The 16,816-nt window shown below is 41.1% G+C and overlaps 1 protein-coding gene across 2 annotated transcripts in view; it reads left to right on the top strand.

The window, feature by feature from the left end:
* erfl1 (Ets2 repressor factor like 1) overlaps positions 1-15,913 on the top strand; it is a 48,909-nt gene extending 32,996 nt beyond the window's left edge. For both annotated transcript variants that reach the window (XM_035944216.2, XM_023261774.3), the window contains exons 3-7: positions 6,866-6,939; positions 7,603-7,837; positions 9,633-9,810; positions 11,535-11,664; positions 13,275-15,913. In XM_035944216.2, the coding sequence (XP_035800109.1) occupies positions 6,879-6,939; positions 7,603-7,837; positions 9,633-9,810; positions 11,535-11,664; positions 13,275-14,092 (1,422 nt within the window). In that variant the 5' untranslated portion in view covers positions 6,866-6,878 and the 3' untranslated portion in view covers positions 14,093-15,913. The remainder of the gene's footprint in view (positions 1-6,865; positions 6,940-7,602; positions 7,838-9,632; positions 9,811-11,534; positions 11,665-13,274) is intronic.
* Positions 15,914-16,816: the final 903 nt, after the last annotated feature.

Raw genomic sequence — 16,816 nt, 5'->3', positions numbered from 1 at the left:
AACTGGCACTGCATCAATAAAACTGAATTGAAATGCAATATCTACTAGACTATAATGCACAGCTGTTTGGTGAAATTTGTGTCTTTTTTGTAAAAGTTGACATTTGAAGTAAAGACACCTGTGCTTGTGGGTGATGGCCACAAACAGATTAGGAAAGCCAGAAAGTTTTTCAAAGATTCTGGGACAAGAGGTAAAGTGCAACCCCTACTTTACTCTCAAAGGCCTGAACCTGCTATCTTTTGGACAGATTTAGTTAGTTGTGAAAAAAATATCTCCTTACCTTTCAACTATTTCAAATATAGACAAAATTCTCTGCTGTATTTTGGAGCCCATCATTAACTGTCAATGATCTTGTCACTTAAACAAAGCATCACCGTGACGATCGCTATACCACTATTGTACTGTGTCTTTCAAACTACATTTCACTGAATGATATTCTGGCTGGGCAGCCCTGTCAGATGATAGCCCGTCTCAGTGTGAAGGACTCAATATTATCTTTGAACCCGTAGTGTGGAGTAATAGGTGCTCTGTGGGAGAACAGGCAGAGTCTCAGAGCCTCAGTACTCCTGTAACTATACATCTTGGTTAAATACACTGACAGTACCACACCGCTGCCTGTTCCTATTGCAGCAGCTCTTCTGATTTCTCACTCACTCTTATGACAGTATGATTGGTGTATGAAGTTCAAGGTGCAAGGGGGTGATCACGTGGAGATTTAGCTGCTATGAAAGTTGCAATGTGATCAGTGTATTCTTAGTTTATTGAGCTCTTTGGTTCTTAAACTCTTTACAAAATAGTCTCAGAGTTTCAGCAATGTCAATCTAATGTAATTAAATTTACATGGGTCGGAACTAATCCAAGGGATAACATGTTAAAGGTGAAAGCACCTATTTCTAACATGGATGTTAAACAGACATGTAATGGAAACTAAGCAACAGAATCTTGAGCATAAGCTATAATAGACTACACTGCACTATACTACACTGTAGTCAGTATAATATTCTATGAAAAGGTAGAATTGTATTGCATATCGTTAAAGGGGTTAAGTCTTGTGTATATCCAACATTTTGCACAGATCAGTTAACTGCTGAAGGTTTCAGTGAGTTATTGTTTTAGGGTATAGTCCCCTAAAATTACTTAACACTTAGGCTAAGGATGGGTGAAGATGGACGAGGTTTTGGTCATTGTTTCTTGTAGTTTAGTGAAGTTCACAGAGTCTAGTCATGACAATAGCATTCTGATTAAGATTCTACTTTATCTGAAAAAATGCAGATGAAAAAATCATGAATACATTTCCTATTATGTTGTATATTTTGTATATGAATACGTAAAGAAAAAATGGAATATAAGAAAAATGAATGGCACAGAAAATGTGTATATTTCACTTTTTATAATATATGATCCTTTAGTCCCAAATATTAAGTGATTAAGATGAAATTTATAAGGGTTAGTATTTGATTCAGCGTTGACTTTTCTCTTTAACATTTGGATAGACAGGTTCTTTTCCCCCTTCCTCCCCTCCTCCTCCTTCTCTCTTCTGTCTCTCCCCTCCTCGTTTCTCTTCTCTCCTTCTTTCCATCTCCTCTAACAAACCCATAGCAGAGTCCCTCTGTTCTTCCACCCTGAGGCTGACCAGTGTGTCAGAGCTAACCAGGGAGAGGAACAGAGAGAGAGGGAAAGACAGAGATAGCGGGAGAGAGGCAAGCAGAGAGAAAGGGAGAGAGAGAGGGTTCAGTTGGGCCTTTTTCAGGGGCGACCAAAAAAAGGAAGATGAGACAGATGTACAGAGTCCGTTTCATCTAGTGGAAAAAGAAAGCGGGAGAGGCCAGACTCTTCATGCTTCTCACATTTTTCTATCTTTTTATATCGTGACCCATCACTCTTTCCTTCTTTAGACAGCACTGGAGACATAATGTTGCCTGAATGTCAGGCTGCCCCCCTTCCTCCCTCTACCCCAGTCACTCTGCAGAATTTCAAAACATAGTTGGTACTACAGTGTATTCCTCACACTGTTTTCTTTTCACTCTCGTCAATGGCCTACTAACCTTGGCTTCACAAGTATGCCAGCTCTGCTGATGGGCTCAGTCCTATAGATTGCCAGCTTCTTTGCAAACTTGCATCAGTGTGATTCGGTCAGTCCTGTTTGGGAGGAAGACGTTGCGTTCTAAATAGAAATACATGACCTGTGTGGCAACACTGATCTTTTGAAAATACATCGGGACTAATCTATGTCTAATTCTTGGTTTATTTATTAGGGGATATTCCTTTATAATACTTTTGTTTTGATTTGTATCTACCCGAAAAATATGATCAAGAGTTCATAACAAGGTCATTAGTCGATAGATAGAAACTAATATTATTGCATCAAGTTCACAGCTGAAAATAATGACTATTAACATTCACATCTATCGAGTCTATTTGAAAATGTGCAATATGAACATTGCAACATTTTTTAACAGCCATAATCATATTTTTCCTGGACCTTGGTCTGTTCAGGTCATTTCTTATATTTGAATAGCACCAGGAGGGGGGGAACCAGAGGACTAATTGCAGAGATCTTGCATTGCTATTGTGGGCATAAGAATATAGCTTTTAGATGAAAAAAATGTAAACCAATCCTTTAATTTTATGTGATTTTTAGAAGGTGCTGTAATTTGTTCTTATCCTGTTACATACTTTCTTTTTTAACCCCACCAAGTTTATTCAAATCCTGAAAATTCAATTAATGTGACTTCAAGGTTGCTTAAAACAAGTAAGCAAACTTTATTTCTGTTGTATTTATCAAAAACAAAATAACAAAGACTTCTTGAGAAACCCCAAAAAGACAAAGAAAGCAAGCAAGTTTTTTTTTTTAACATGTAGACTCCTCTGAGGCAGTGTCCACAAACACCCTGCCCACTCATTCACCACATCCTCCGTAATCTGCATCCAGTAGTTTATTTCATTGTGAGCAGTACAGTCCATTGCATTTGGGATGTTTAGCAAAATAGTGGCATGCGTATTATCAACACAATATCATTATATTGTGAGAATTTTGAGGGCATTGCAGAGCGTGTAAATCTCACACTGTGATGCTTTTAAAAATGACTAAAAGTATAAAGTGCAGAAAGTGATTTCAGATGTGTGCAAGTTGAGCAGCAACAACAGCAAAGCCGTTCACCTTCAGCCTTGACATAGTAAGTGTGTGTATGTCCTTGTGTTGTTGTTGTGTCCTAAAGACACAGAAAAAAAACATGTCACAAAAACCCAGAGTGTGCTTTCAAGTTGACTGAATTATGAAAAGCCTCTGACTCATCGACACACCAGAGGGTTTCCAGCAGTAATGATCCTTTTGTGAGACCTAGTGCAGGCCTACACTTTACAACATGTGGAGGTGCACAGCTAAGATTTCCTTTGAGCAGTAAATGTGTTTTTGTCAAGATGTGACTGTGTACGCTAACTTGGTGCCCCTGTTGTATGTGTTTACTATTGTCGCTGGTAACTGTGTGATCCATCATCCACACTGGGTCTTATGGGTGACCTTTTGTGGGAGAGAGGTCCTTTGTTTGATGTGTTTTGTCCGCAGTCACTCTGTGCGAAATAAAACGCATTTGTGTTTTTGTCTTCCCACATCTCTTCTCTCTATCAGTCCACCAGCATCTTTAGTAAACAAAGTGCATTCTCTCTTTCAGCTCGGCGAGATGTGTGTTAGTGTGTCGATATTGATTCAGTCAATATCTATGGGCTCCATGTCTTATTTTGTGTGCTGCTTTTCGCTGTGTGTGTGACTGCTACTTGAATACCTGCATATTTGTGCCATATCTGCTCGAGACTGTGTGTTTACTGTGCATGTACAATCCATTACAATCTGCGAGTGTCTGTATCTGACAGTCTGTGTGCGTGCATGTGTGTGTACAAGTGTGTGCGTATGAGGAACAGTATTCCCTGGGCTGCTAGTTATAATGTTTCTGGGGGTGATGGGGGGAACTTGAAAGCCCTGTGCTGCCCAAATCAAAACTAACAAGGAAATGATGGGGGCTCCTTTATCTCCTCTCTGGCCTGGGGGGCCGAGGGGGGCGAGAACGAGAGACTGGGCAGGGAGAGAAGGAGGAGGAGGAGGAGGAGGAGGAGGAGGAGGAGGAGGAGGAGGAGGAGGAGGAGGAGGGGAGGGCGGGTGAGAGGGAGGGGAGGAGGAGGAGGAGGGGGGCAGCCTGGCTTCCTCTTTGATTTGTAAAAAATGCATTACCTCCGAAATCAAACGGAAAATTACTGCGCTGAAGCAAAACACACAGAGCAGGAGAGAGAGGGAGAGAAAAGGAGATGGGTGGGGCGGAAGGGAGGGAGGGGGAGAAGACGGTGGATGGGATAGGTGTGTGTGGATAGGTGTGTGTGAGTAGAAAAGGAGGTGGGGAAGAGGAAAGGAGGATTCACCTATATAGATGTGCTGCTGGATAGGAAAAGGAAGAATTGGTATAGATTTGAGGTAGTGCGTAGGCGGTATGAGAGGTAGCTGGAGAGACCCCGACAGACAGAAGCACATATATATGTTTTCCTCAGAGGAGATGAGCCTATACATGCTGCGGAACATGTGAATATGGCAAATGAAAGAGATGATGCAGTATCGATGACCTGTAGCCCACAGGGAAGAGGAAACTTATAGATTACTACCTCCAACACAAAGAATATCTCATTCTTTAAAGACCAATCTTTGCAGAAACCATCAGTCAGATAAATGGGTTAGATGTCAACATTTAAATGGAAGGACATGCGTTTTGGAATAGTTTCTAATCGTGTGAAGATCGATGTGTGATTTGATATTCTAGTGTTACACCGACTGATCAAATGTTACGAGCTACACTCCTGTGCAAGTCAGTATCTTCGTGTAAAGATATAAGTTATAGCAACAACTTTGACTCATTACGGGAAAGTATGCAGGCAGAGACACAAGAGAGAAGGATGAAAAAGAGGAACCATAACATGAATGATGTGGAATAAACTGTGAGTGAGATAGGATGAATGCCAACTCTGTATCTGAAGACAGAGGGAACGGCTTGAAAACAAGGAGGATGAAGAGCGGGAGGAGAGAGCGAGAGGGGCCACAATCCAAAGGCTAGAAGCAGGGTGAGAGTGAACGAGAGAGAGACACATAGAAAGAGAGAGCCAGTCAGAGAGTGAGAAATGCCTGGAGTTAGCAATAATAATTTATACAAACACACCTTAATAATTCACGTTCCATTTCAATGCTGGAGGGAAAATCCAAAATTCACAGAGCATAATTAAATAGAGGCAGAGAGTGAAGGGAGAGATAGAGAGGCCAGCATTAAAGATACCAGTGTAGCAGCAGGGCATCTCTTCCATCTGAGCTTTGTAAAACAACCCTGATGAAACTGTGATATCCAAACTAGATTCCGTCTCTGCGCTCATCATGGAAACACTGAAATCTCTTTACCCTCTCCTGTCAGCACATGCCTATATGCATTTGTTTAGGAGGCGTTATCATTATAAGCTCTTATTTAATAAAGCAGCCCAGCCCTCCTTTACTCACACATGCATGCGTTATTGTACACTGAAAAGGGGGGAAAGGGATGGAGTGAAAATCAACAGTTTGTCCTACGTTTTTGTGCACACCGGTGGTGATTTCACTCAGGATGCTCAGGTGTGGTTATGAAAACAAATAGTGTAAAAGGCAGTTGAAATGTTGAAAAAGAAAACTGACATATCTCAGTTGTTTTAGATTTGCGTTAGTTCCTGCTGTTGCCTAATGCAGCTGTATATTTTGCATGTTTGATTTGTTTCTAATATTACATGTGGGCATGTTTTAGTTTTAAATGGTTTATCACTGGTGGCATAACAATACTTGAGATCGATTTGAGGTACTTGTACTTTACTTGAATATTTTATTAATAATATCGACTTTATATTTCAACTTTACAATTCAAAGGTAAATTTTGTATTTTTTGTTACTACTGTTCACTGCTCTTACCAGAAAACAAATCCAGATTTTAAATAGAAAACAATTATTGAGTTTATAAATTATGATGGGCCGCTTTAGATCAATTACCCAACAATAAAAAAAGTAATTAAAATGAGCTGTACCTGAATAAACTACAGCAATAAAAATCAATGCTGATAATTATCCAAAATTAACACTTGCATACTTGTGTTTTCAGGATATTTACCTGTAAAGGTGTACTTTACGTATTTGTATTGATACTTGTGTTTACGTAAAGGTTCTAAATATTACAAACTACATCTCTGCACTCATATATAAACTGAAAAAGCAGAAAATGTGTCTTATTTTCTATTTACCTAAAACACATAACAAACAAATCCTCTTCTGGGAGACCATTAAATCTAACCCTTAGCAGCCCTTAACACAGCTTTGAACACAGAGATTTTTGACTTACTGTGCAGTTTGTACTTTTAAAAACTCCACCAAGTAATACCCAAGCCATATTATATGTTTGAAAACATTATTTTTAATGTATAATATTGCTCAGCTTTTAAGTTGGTTTTCAAAAGTGTGTTTAATTCCTCCTGTTCATAAATGCACTATAGGGATGTCCACCACATTGCATCAGACACGGCCTCAGGTGGACAAGATCACATCCATCAAACACCTGATTTCTACCTAGTACATATGAAACATAACCTTGCTATATTTCACATTGATTTATGGTATCATTTTGAACTCATATTGCGCCTTTAGACCCTTATGCAATACCTTCATTTTGAACAAAGTTTACAGTCTTCAACTTCAACTCACAGCAATAAAGCTGCTGGGTAGCTGACTGTGGCTTAAACCAATAATTTTCTGTCAGGTGTAAGCTCATATTAGTCTGTGTCCATTTGCAAAAGTCTGTGTCTTCTCTTCGTTGTGTATCAGGTGTTGTGGAGGCATGGACTGTAACTGCGTCAGTGACCTGCTGCTCCCGCCGGTGCCCGCCCTCTGGACGCCAGGTCAGTACTATCATCAGCATATCCGAAATCACAGATAGTCATTCTAATTTTGCATTGTTGCACCAAATCTGCATCAGTTTTTTTTTGTTTTGGAAAATGTAGGAAAAACCTTTAACTAATCTAGTCCTAGTCTGCATGTGTAAATTGGGTAAAACCAGACAGCCAAATCAAGCAAATACAGTTGAGCTAAAAGTTGAGAAACATCTTCAGAATCGCATGTTGAAATTCATCTCAAATATTCAGCTATTTAAAAAGATTAACCATACGCACATATTGCCAAACAAATTGAATCTCTGTGGGTAATTGGTTCTCTATCTAATATTTTTACTAAGCTAGTTAGTGCCAGATTTACTTTGGGAAGAGTTAAACAGTTGCTTAACTTTGCCCATGATGTGCATACAGTCGGCTTTTAAAATTCAGTCCCAAGCAGCATCAATCAGACCTCTCCAAGCGAGCTGTCATCATCCTGCTGACCAATCTGTTGAGGCTAGAGGCTATTAGCTCAGACTAACATTGCTCAAGGCACGTGCTGTGATATTAAACACATCATCCCTTACCTCCATCACTCATCAGTCATTCAGACAGCGATCCCCCCCAGCGAGCAGCAGGACAAACGACAGGCCTCAGCCTCATCCTCCTGTTTTTCCTTCTCCCCCTGCTCAGGGTTCGCCTTCCCAGACTGGGCCTACAAGCCCGAGTCGAGCCCCGGCTCTAGACAGATCCAGCTGTGGCACTTCATCCTGGAGCTGCTGCAGAAGGAGGAGTATCAGGGGGTGATCGCGTGGCAAGGAGATTACGGGGAATTTGTTATCAAGGACCCCGATGAGGTGGCCCGGCTGTGGGGGATACGGAAATGCAAACCTCACATGAACTACGACAAGCTGAGCAGAGCACTGAGGTATGTGTTTGTACATGATGTGCTGAATGTCAGGCAGCAACTCTGTATCAGATAAATCACATTGTTTATCAGTACCTCAATTTACATACATTGTTTACTCTTGCTGGATTTAATCCTCACTCAGCATCTCCCGTTTCCATGTTGGTAAAAATGAAAAGATTGAGGAGGGACTTTTCCTGAAGAACATCAATATCCTCAATTTCTCCTTATCTGTGGACATCCTAATGGAAAGTTCGCCGTTGAACTGCCAAATAAAAAATTCAATAGAGATTTCAAAATTAAGCCCCAGCGTGAAATTGCTCAGACTTCTTTAGAACAGGGAAACTGCTCACCTCCGAACTTGGCGAAGGTGATTAAAACAATGCCACACTCCATACCTTCAGCATTTTACACCCACAACCACACACACAATTTGCTTATGCAAATACCCACTAGCCCGACTTGCTCCCCTACCCCACCCCCTCCCTCTGCTTTCCTTTGGCCTCTTGTTAATGGGGGCTGTCGTCAGAGTCTAATTGTTATGAATTGGCTGGGGCCACAATTAGCCTTCTTAATTAGCCTCACTTAATTGCTCAATTAAGGGCCACGGCACAATTGCCACGCAAAGCAAAACATGTACACATCATTGCGCTGGGCTCAGCCACTGTGGATACATGCTGATATGTACATGCTGCAGTGTTTGTTGATATAGTGCATCTGCATAATGAGATGCTGCTCACCACTATTTAATGCTGAGGTTGTCTAATGGTTTTGGTGCAGCCACTGTAGTCACTTTGAAACAAAGAAATCTAATTGCAGGAAGAAATGCCGTCCAAGATTTGAACTTAAATCTCGCGGTAATTCATCTACAGGTTTTTTAATTTGTAGCATCTCGCTTTCCCCCACTACGCTGCTCCACCTGAGCACTCACTTCCTTTACCTGGACCAGATGGCTCCATGTTTTTCCTTTAATGCTGATCAACCTGGCATCCTGGCAGATTGTACGTTGTGACACCTCTGTGGGTGGCAAAGGAAACTGGCATGACGATGGTTTGACATGCCCAGCGGGAGACACCGGAGGTCGTTACCATGGAGACTTCGCTTGTTGTCCCACCTCTTTGTAAATGTGCTTTGCTGTTGGAAATGGTGACAGCTTCTTGGTGTCATGTGCATTTACATGACAGTTTTACAGACCCAACTGCTTGTGATTATTCAAACTAAATACCAGGACGAAGGCAGTTCTTCCGTCATACCTCTCATCTTAAGATTCTGACAATTCATTTTACTTTATCTGACAAATTTATGATTTTACTTAACAAAAATACATTTGGTTTTAAGACACCAATACATTCCAGGATTGTGATAGTATCTTTTCATTTATTTTGATGTCTTAAATTTATATGATAGTGTATTTTGACACTCATATTATTTTTTGCCCGTGGTCTAATGGAAGGAAATTTTTGCTCTGTATTTTCTGCATACTTGGGTTCACAGGAGTTTTGGCTTTTTGATTTTTTTGTCTGTTAACAGCTGAATAAAATATCATTTTACAAAACCATATTGTATTGAATCAAGGCAGTGAGACATGAATTGATTCGAGGAAGGAAGAGATGAATAAAAACAGTGGGAAATCAGCATAGATCTTGCCTCACAGGGCTGAAGTTGTTTACTTATTCTTTTCTTATAGCGATGAAAAATGAAACCTTGATGTGAGCATTATATTAATCCTTCCCCTCCTCTTTTCCTTTTCCTCCTCCTTTATCCTTTATCACCTCTCTCTATCCCTCCATCGATATCCTCTCCTCCTCCTTTGTAGGTATTACTACAACAAGCGTATTTTGCACAAAACCAAAGGGAAACGTTTCACCTACAAGTTTAACTTCAGTAAGGTGGTTTTGGTGAACTACCCCATCCTGGACATGGCCAACTCTCCCTTTTTTCTGGCCCAGAACCACTTCAATGGGAGCACCGCCACACCAGACTGCAGCCCAGAGGTACGAGGCGTAGGATGAAGGGCTCGGGAGGGAATGCAATTGATAGACAGATATATTTTGATGTATTTTGTCAGATACATATTTTGCAGTCATACTGAAAATGAACATATATTTTGTAGTTTCACAAATTTGAGCAATGACAGTCATACAGAACAAACATTCTAAAATATCTACATTGGTGTCTCTATAGCAGGCAATTATAAAACCTGGCATTTCAATGCAGAGGGTACAAAAAGAAGACAAACCTGGAACAAAGACAAAATGATGAGATACAACAAGACTCCTCACTCTACTCCTTAATTTTTTATTAACAATGATTTAATCCAGCTATAAATCTATTTCACTGGTAATGGTTTTGCTGTTATAATTCTCAGACTCCTGCTGTGCGTTCCCTTTTTACAAAAGAAATTCTGGTATTCATTGCATCTATCTTTTATTCACTGTCTCTAATGGTGGTCATAATAGAGTACAATTCACTGATTATTTGCCCTGAGAGATTGTAAAACTTTTACAGAAATGAATTGTATCAGAATACATGAAGCACGAACAAAAATGTCCTAATTTGGCTCAGAATTGAAATTAGAACTTTACTTGTGGGTCTATTTCGGTGCTAAGATATTTAGATGCATCTTTAAATAATGAAAAAATCAATTTAAATGTTGCTGCACTCGGTAATGGATGTAGCTTTGCAAAATCTTGAAGGAGACTATTTTTTGGCTTGGATGTAAGTGCTGGTGTGCAGATAATTTTATTTCAGACGGCTAGTGTCCCAGAAAATACACGTAACTTAAAAGTACAGTAAGAGAGAATCATCCATCATTTGTCTGTGCCATCCTTAAGATGGGATAAGGAGGTACAGGCTCTGAAGGAGACCATGGAGGGGGATGGTTTTAACTTGCCCTTAAAACAAAAGAAGACGTGATCCCCTCCTTTTCTCATCCCTGTCTCCGATGGCGTATCCATCTGTCATCGATTGAAAATGAAAGAAACAGAAAGCAAAGGGGTCGCGTCAGATCAGATCAATGGCGGGTCATTAATGCGGTTTGTTAAGCAACGCAGATCTCGCAGCTTGGGAGTACAGTCTTGCCTTTCAAACTTGGGAGCTACACTGTGACAGATACTATTGATCCGCAGTCATGCCAGGGAAAAAAATCCCCCCTTTGTCCCGTCGAATCCTACGATTCAACCGTTCCACCTTTTTTTTTTTTTTTTTTTTTTTTACCGTGTCTCCCTCTCCTTCACATATTCTGGACAGAAAAAGTACAGGCACACACTGACACACACACACACAGCTGCCCTACTTCCTGAATGGGTGTCATTCTTTCACATCTGTTCGCCCTGTGTCCCTTTACACAAACTGGCCCACAATCCCTCTTTCTCCTTGTCATTTATCCTCTGTGCCTACGATCTTAATCGCTGGTCTCCATTTGACTCTGTACTTTTCCTGCCTTTGAGTCTCTGAGCCCCTGCGTCCTCCCACCTCCCGTTTTACCCCGAGTCCCATAGCGCCGCTTTTTATCCTGTCCTTGCTGCGACTGTGTCACTGTTTGCATCACACTCTGCAGGGTGCCGCTGTCAACACATGACTTTACCCTGCACGGCATCAGCAGCGTCATAAATGCAGATTTGTAGGAATACATGTTCTCTTTTTAAAATGTCTTTTCATGATACAAATTAATTTTTAAATGATTTTTTCCACTCTTTTTTTTCTTTCTATCACTTAGGCCATACAGTCCCTGTTTCCTCGTTTGCCAGACACTGGTAGAGGAACATCGCTGTTTGATCGAGGGACCACAGCACCGGGACCTGAAGGAGACAAACTGAGACTGGATGCATTCCCTTTTCTCAGTTCAGGTGAGCTGAAGCAATGGGAGAAGTTTGTCAAAAACTCTCATTGCCATTGCAAAATTAGAAATCTTCCAGTATCTCAGGGACAAAGTTGTCTCTATTACAAGAACACCTTGTGTATAGGCAGTGTGCAGACAGAAAACAGTCCTCAAACAAAGGGAGGAGGAGAAGGTAGAGGGAAAGGAGGAAAGCAGAGAGAGCAATGAGGATATGGGGAGGCATGAACATTTATTGTTAAAGGAAATAAGAGAGATGGCTGTCCCATAGCAGCCTGCAGTGAGGCTGCGCTTCAGGTGAAAGAGGCCAGGTTAGCTTGTGAATTATGCATGCCAGCAGAAGTAAGAAACAAGTTGAAGGCTGGAGAAAGCATCCACCTTTTCAACATGATCGTTCACATTTGTCCTCTTCTGTTTTGAGCACGCTCAGTGTCAATGAATGCAGCGTTGAATTGTGTATTCTCGCTTGATTGACATTATTGGTGTTAATGCGTCTGCTTTGTGTTTGTATTTCTGCATGCTCTATACCTGCAACAGAATGTGTACGAATCTGCAGAGCTCGATAGGTAGTGTGTAAACAGATGTGCTCACACACACACACATGCAATCCTCATCACACAACATGCACCTCCTCCCTCCTCCCCACTCTGTTTGTCCTCAGGTCCTATTCCCCCCTTCTTCCCTTCTCACCCTCCTCTCCCTCCCATGTGTCCCCGCTGTCCTAATCCCTTCCCAGGCAGGAAGGCCCTAATTGAGGGTGCAGGCTTCAGTTTGTGGCCTGTGGGCGCCCATTACTGTGTTTTCATAAGCAAGTGAGGCCTGCCTGACTGATTCAATATTCATGTGTCTGCCAGCTACTCCTGGCCCAGCACGCAGAGACTTCACCACTGTCAAATTAGCCCTGCATAGTAAATAACAGAGTGAAAGAGGGAGAGAAAGATGAGAGTGAGAAAGACTGGGAGAGGTGGAGGGTGCAGCAGAGACAGAATCTTTGAGTTGGTTGTCATTTGGAAGGAAGTGGAGTAGGTTGAGAGGCAATGCTTTTGCTTGTTCATTAAAACTGAATTCCAGCATCACCTCAAATTTACCCCCTTTAGTTGTTATCAAGTGATGCTTACAAGTAACCGAATTCTAATACAGTGTAATATTTAATTTGCAACACTGTTGGATTTTCTGCTTAATCTAAAGTGATACAGTGACACGTGAAAACGTTATTTCTTAGCTCGATTTTTCAACAGTGAGACTGTCATCAGTGTAATGATGTGCTGTCAAAACAGAGGCAGAGTGCCATAATATATTTCTCTTTTCACATCCCAGAAATAATGAGCCATTTGGAAGATGTGAACGCTGCGTGATTACTTTTAACCGCAGTGCAGAATCTTTGTGTCCACATCTGGTTTGCAGCAGTGTGAAGTGGGTGTACCATGCAGTACTGGCATGCATAAATGAACCACCAGGTTTTTGTTGAAAGCAACCGTGCCAGAATTAGCCCCCGTGGCTCCTGATTAGAATTGCTAATACCACTGACTATAATTAGTGAACATTCTTGGATGTTGTATGTCAGGAAACCTTTGCCCCTTCTGAGAACTAACCTCCATCTCTGGATTTTCTCTGTCCTAGGTGCCCCATGCTACTCCAAACCTCCGTCCCTGCTGGGCCCGTACCCTCGCAACCCACCCTTTGACTACCCCTGGGGCTTCAACCCCTACCTCCCAGGGGCCTTCTCTCTCAATAACTGCCCCAAACTACCCCCTGGCTCTCTTTACCCCTCCCAGTTTTACCCCAACCCTCTGCAGAGCAGCCTTTCCCAGCTGCCTCACCCATTCTCCTCCCTACTCCCCCCAGGGGAGGCAGGTGGGGGCGAGAGGGGAGCAGCGGGGCAAACTGGTGGGACAAACGGCACGGCAGGCGGTCAGCCAGCCAGGATCTGCCTGCCACCCTACCCAGGCAGCCTGTCACTGGGTCGGACAGAGATCGGCAACGGGGCGGCGTTGGGGGAAAGGGAGAGGGTGGAGGCCAATCCTCCGGGCACGGGGCTGAGTCTGGGGCTGGGAGCGGTCAGCCTCGGGGCCGGGACCGGGACAGGCCAGCAGAGTCCCACAGAGAGGAGAGGAGGGGTGAAGCAGGACCCAGAGTCAGACTCAGACCTGGAGATAACAGATCTGAGCGACTGCAGCTCAGACAACGAAAACGAGCACGAATTTGGCATCGGGAAGGAATCCAGCCTGGCGAACCGACCACAGCTTGTGTTGGATGGAAAGAAAGGGAGCGTGCTGCCACCCATCTCCTCTCTTCCCCCACCAGTGTCCCCGCATCCTCTGAAGAGCCTGATGCCCATCACTCCTCCTCCCCCATCCCTGCCTCCGTCGCTTTCCCCTTCCATGGCTCTGCATGAAAGACACAGGGAGACAGAGACCCTTAAAATGATACACAGTTAAGACATTTTCTGATGCACCCACCATCTTGCCAGTCTACGCTCTGATAACTCTCTTCTTCTCTCCTTTCATTTTGCCAAGACAGTTTTTCTGCTTTAAATGATCAGATATTCTATCACTCTTGATAAATACTCTTTTCCAGAAAAGGCATTTAAGTTCTTTACTTCTGGAACTAGTGTTTCCCTCTCTGCTGTGTAAGTTTTTAACTTGCCTGCAGTCCATTACACGACTGACTTGTCCATCTCTGAATACGTGGGGCGTACAGTTTTTAGGGTGTCGGCTGTCTGTATCACCATCTTGTCCTTTCTGTTTTGATCTCTCACACCAAATGTTCCCTCCATGCTTTGTAGACTTGTTTTACACGTTGCCAGCAATACTCTACAATTTGCTGTCTGCAGCTGAGCTATGAAAGAAGGCAGCGAGGTGGTAAATTACAACACAGCAATCCCTGCCCTGACCAACATTAACAAACAACATCCCTATACTAACACAACAGAACAACAAATAATGCTGAGATCGATCCAATTTTACAGATTCGTCCTGTAATTCTTGAGATTTAAACTATATAATGTAATCACCATGACTTTTGAAACCTAGTCAAATACTGCCACCTTGTGGTCATTTCTATCAACGTCTCCTTCAAAGAAAGCCTCTCATCTCTGCAGTCCTGGGAGTGAAATCGTTGCCCCTAAGTTCAATTTGCGCTTTAAAAGAAAATCTCTATATTGTTTCTTGTGGGTTAATTTAAATGCTAACAATCCACATTTTTAACAGTGTTAACTGTGACAGTCTGTGAGTATTTCCTTTGTCCAGAGATTTCCTGCACATTTTCTGTTAGGAAAGAAAAAGAGAGCAGAGGGAGCTGGACCAATCTAGAATTTGTATGAATATTTCTCTGTATATATTTTAATATGGTGTACATGATATTTAATTATTATTCACTATGATAAGATTTAGCTGTATTGTTGTGATTTAATTCAATATTTAAACATGTTGGAAAAAATATAAGCGTAGGTGTATCAAAGTTTAAATTATTAATGGCAGAAGATCTGCACTCTGAAGATGTTTTCTATGATGAGGACAGAGTTCATACTGGGAGTTGTCTCTGATTTCCTGAACCCCGGTTAATTGTGCCCTTTGGTCATTTTTGCCAGATGCCCAGTGTACAAACCCTTTGGGTTCAAAATCATGCCGGTAGACTTATTTTTCTAGTTAGCATTCACCCAGTGTAACTGTACTGTAATTAGTCAAATGTGAATAATATTGGTCTTTGCATTTTCTTTTTTTAAATCCTGCCCCCAAAATCTGTTTTGATTATTTTTCAATCAATGCTTTTTGTCTATGCCAGCAGCAGGGCAATTTGGTTTGCTTGAGGACATTAATCAGTGGAAAAAATATTTACAAAAGCTGTTTGTCTTTGCTCTCCCCAAATCTAATGACCAACATCCTTTCTACAGACCAGTTTTTGAGCACCAAGTGAACACGAAACCATACTGTACAGTTTCATAGCCTTTATAGCCTATGGTTTGTCAAACAGTGGCGGTATAAAGATTAGTTGTGAAAGCTCTATTGTAAAGTTAATGTAAAGCTCTATGTTTGTTGAGTTGCTACAGGAAAGGCCTCCAGTCACATCCACCTGGAGTATAACAGCTGTAAATACTGTTTCCTTTGTGTGTGTATGTGTGTGTACACATCCAAAAATGACAATGCAGTGGTTTTACCTGTCATCTTTCTTTGTTTTACTGTAAAGAGGAAAAATGGAAAGTGCAAAAAGAAGAAAAAGATTAATATCTTCAAAAGCAATAAATATTATTCTGGATAGTGGACTGTTGTTGACTGTGAGTTTGTTGAATGGATTCACTGTGTGAGCAAAAAGTCAGGGTGATTCATCTGTGAAATTTCTGTCATAATCACTGAAACTGATTGCAGATTTTGCTACACATATTCGGTATTTTTTTAAACTAGGATATGTAAATAATTCCGGCAATAATATCTGCTGAATTTAAATGTTGCTAGTTGATTATCAGTCCTTCATTGTTCACTACTTAATAATATGTTACTGTTCCTATTAACAATAATCAGAGTATTTCTGCAGCTGTAACACAAATAATCACTTTGAAATAGTTTTGAAAATGTGTTTTATTATCCTATATATTAAAAGCAGAAAGTTTGATGATATTGTAGCAAATTGATATGGATTTCTGTTAAAACACTTTGTCCACATTTAATTAGATTGTTTTTCCTAAAATGAAAGCATTGATTGAATAATCAGATGAAGTTTGACTAATAAAAGTAATCTACAGACACTTATGCTGATAATTTCATGCATGTTTCTAAAACTGAAAAGCACAAACACAATCACAGACGGTGTCGATTTATTTTAATTTATCAAGGTTGTTAATAATGAAAAGATGTCAGCCATAAATGTACCCAATTTCATGTACTTAACACGCTCATTTCCTGCTTTCCTTTCCTTTCCAGCTGACAAGACATGGAGCATTCTGCTACTAATGATAACAATAAACAATAGTCCTAGTCTTATAAAAACTCATTAAATGTTGATATACTTATCCATAATCCCACAATGAAGAAATCACACGTATATTACAGTTATACCTGTAGAAGATGTCATGGCCATTCAGACATGCATACATTTTAATACCTAAAAGCTGAATGTTACAAATTATGTTCGACTCAATTTGTCTTTTTTTGGGCTTCTATTTCATT

This window comes from Amphiprion ocellaris, chromosome 9 (genome assembly GCF_022539595.1).
Source record: "Amphiprion ocellaris isolate individual 3 ecotype Okinawa chromosome 9, ASM2253959v1, whole genome shotgun sequence".
Lineage (NCBI taxonomy): Eukaryota > Metazoa > Chordata > Actinopteri > Pomacentridae > Amphiprion > Amphiprion ocellaris.
The sequence above is the reverse complement of the archived record's forward strand: the minus strand, read 5'-3'. Positions and strand labels throughout refer to the sequence as shown.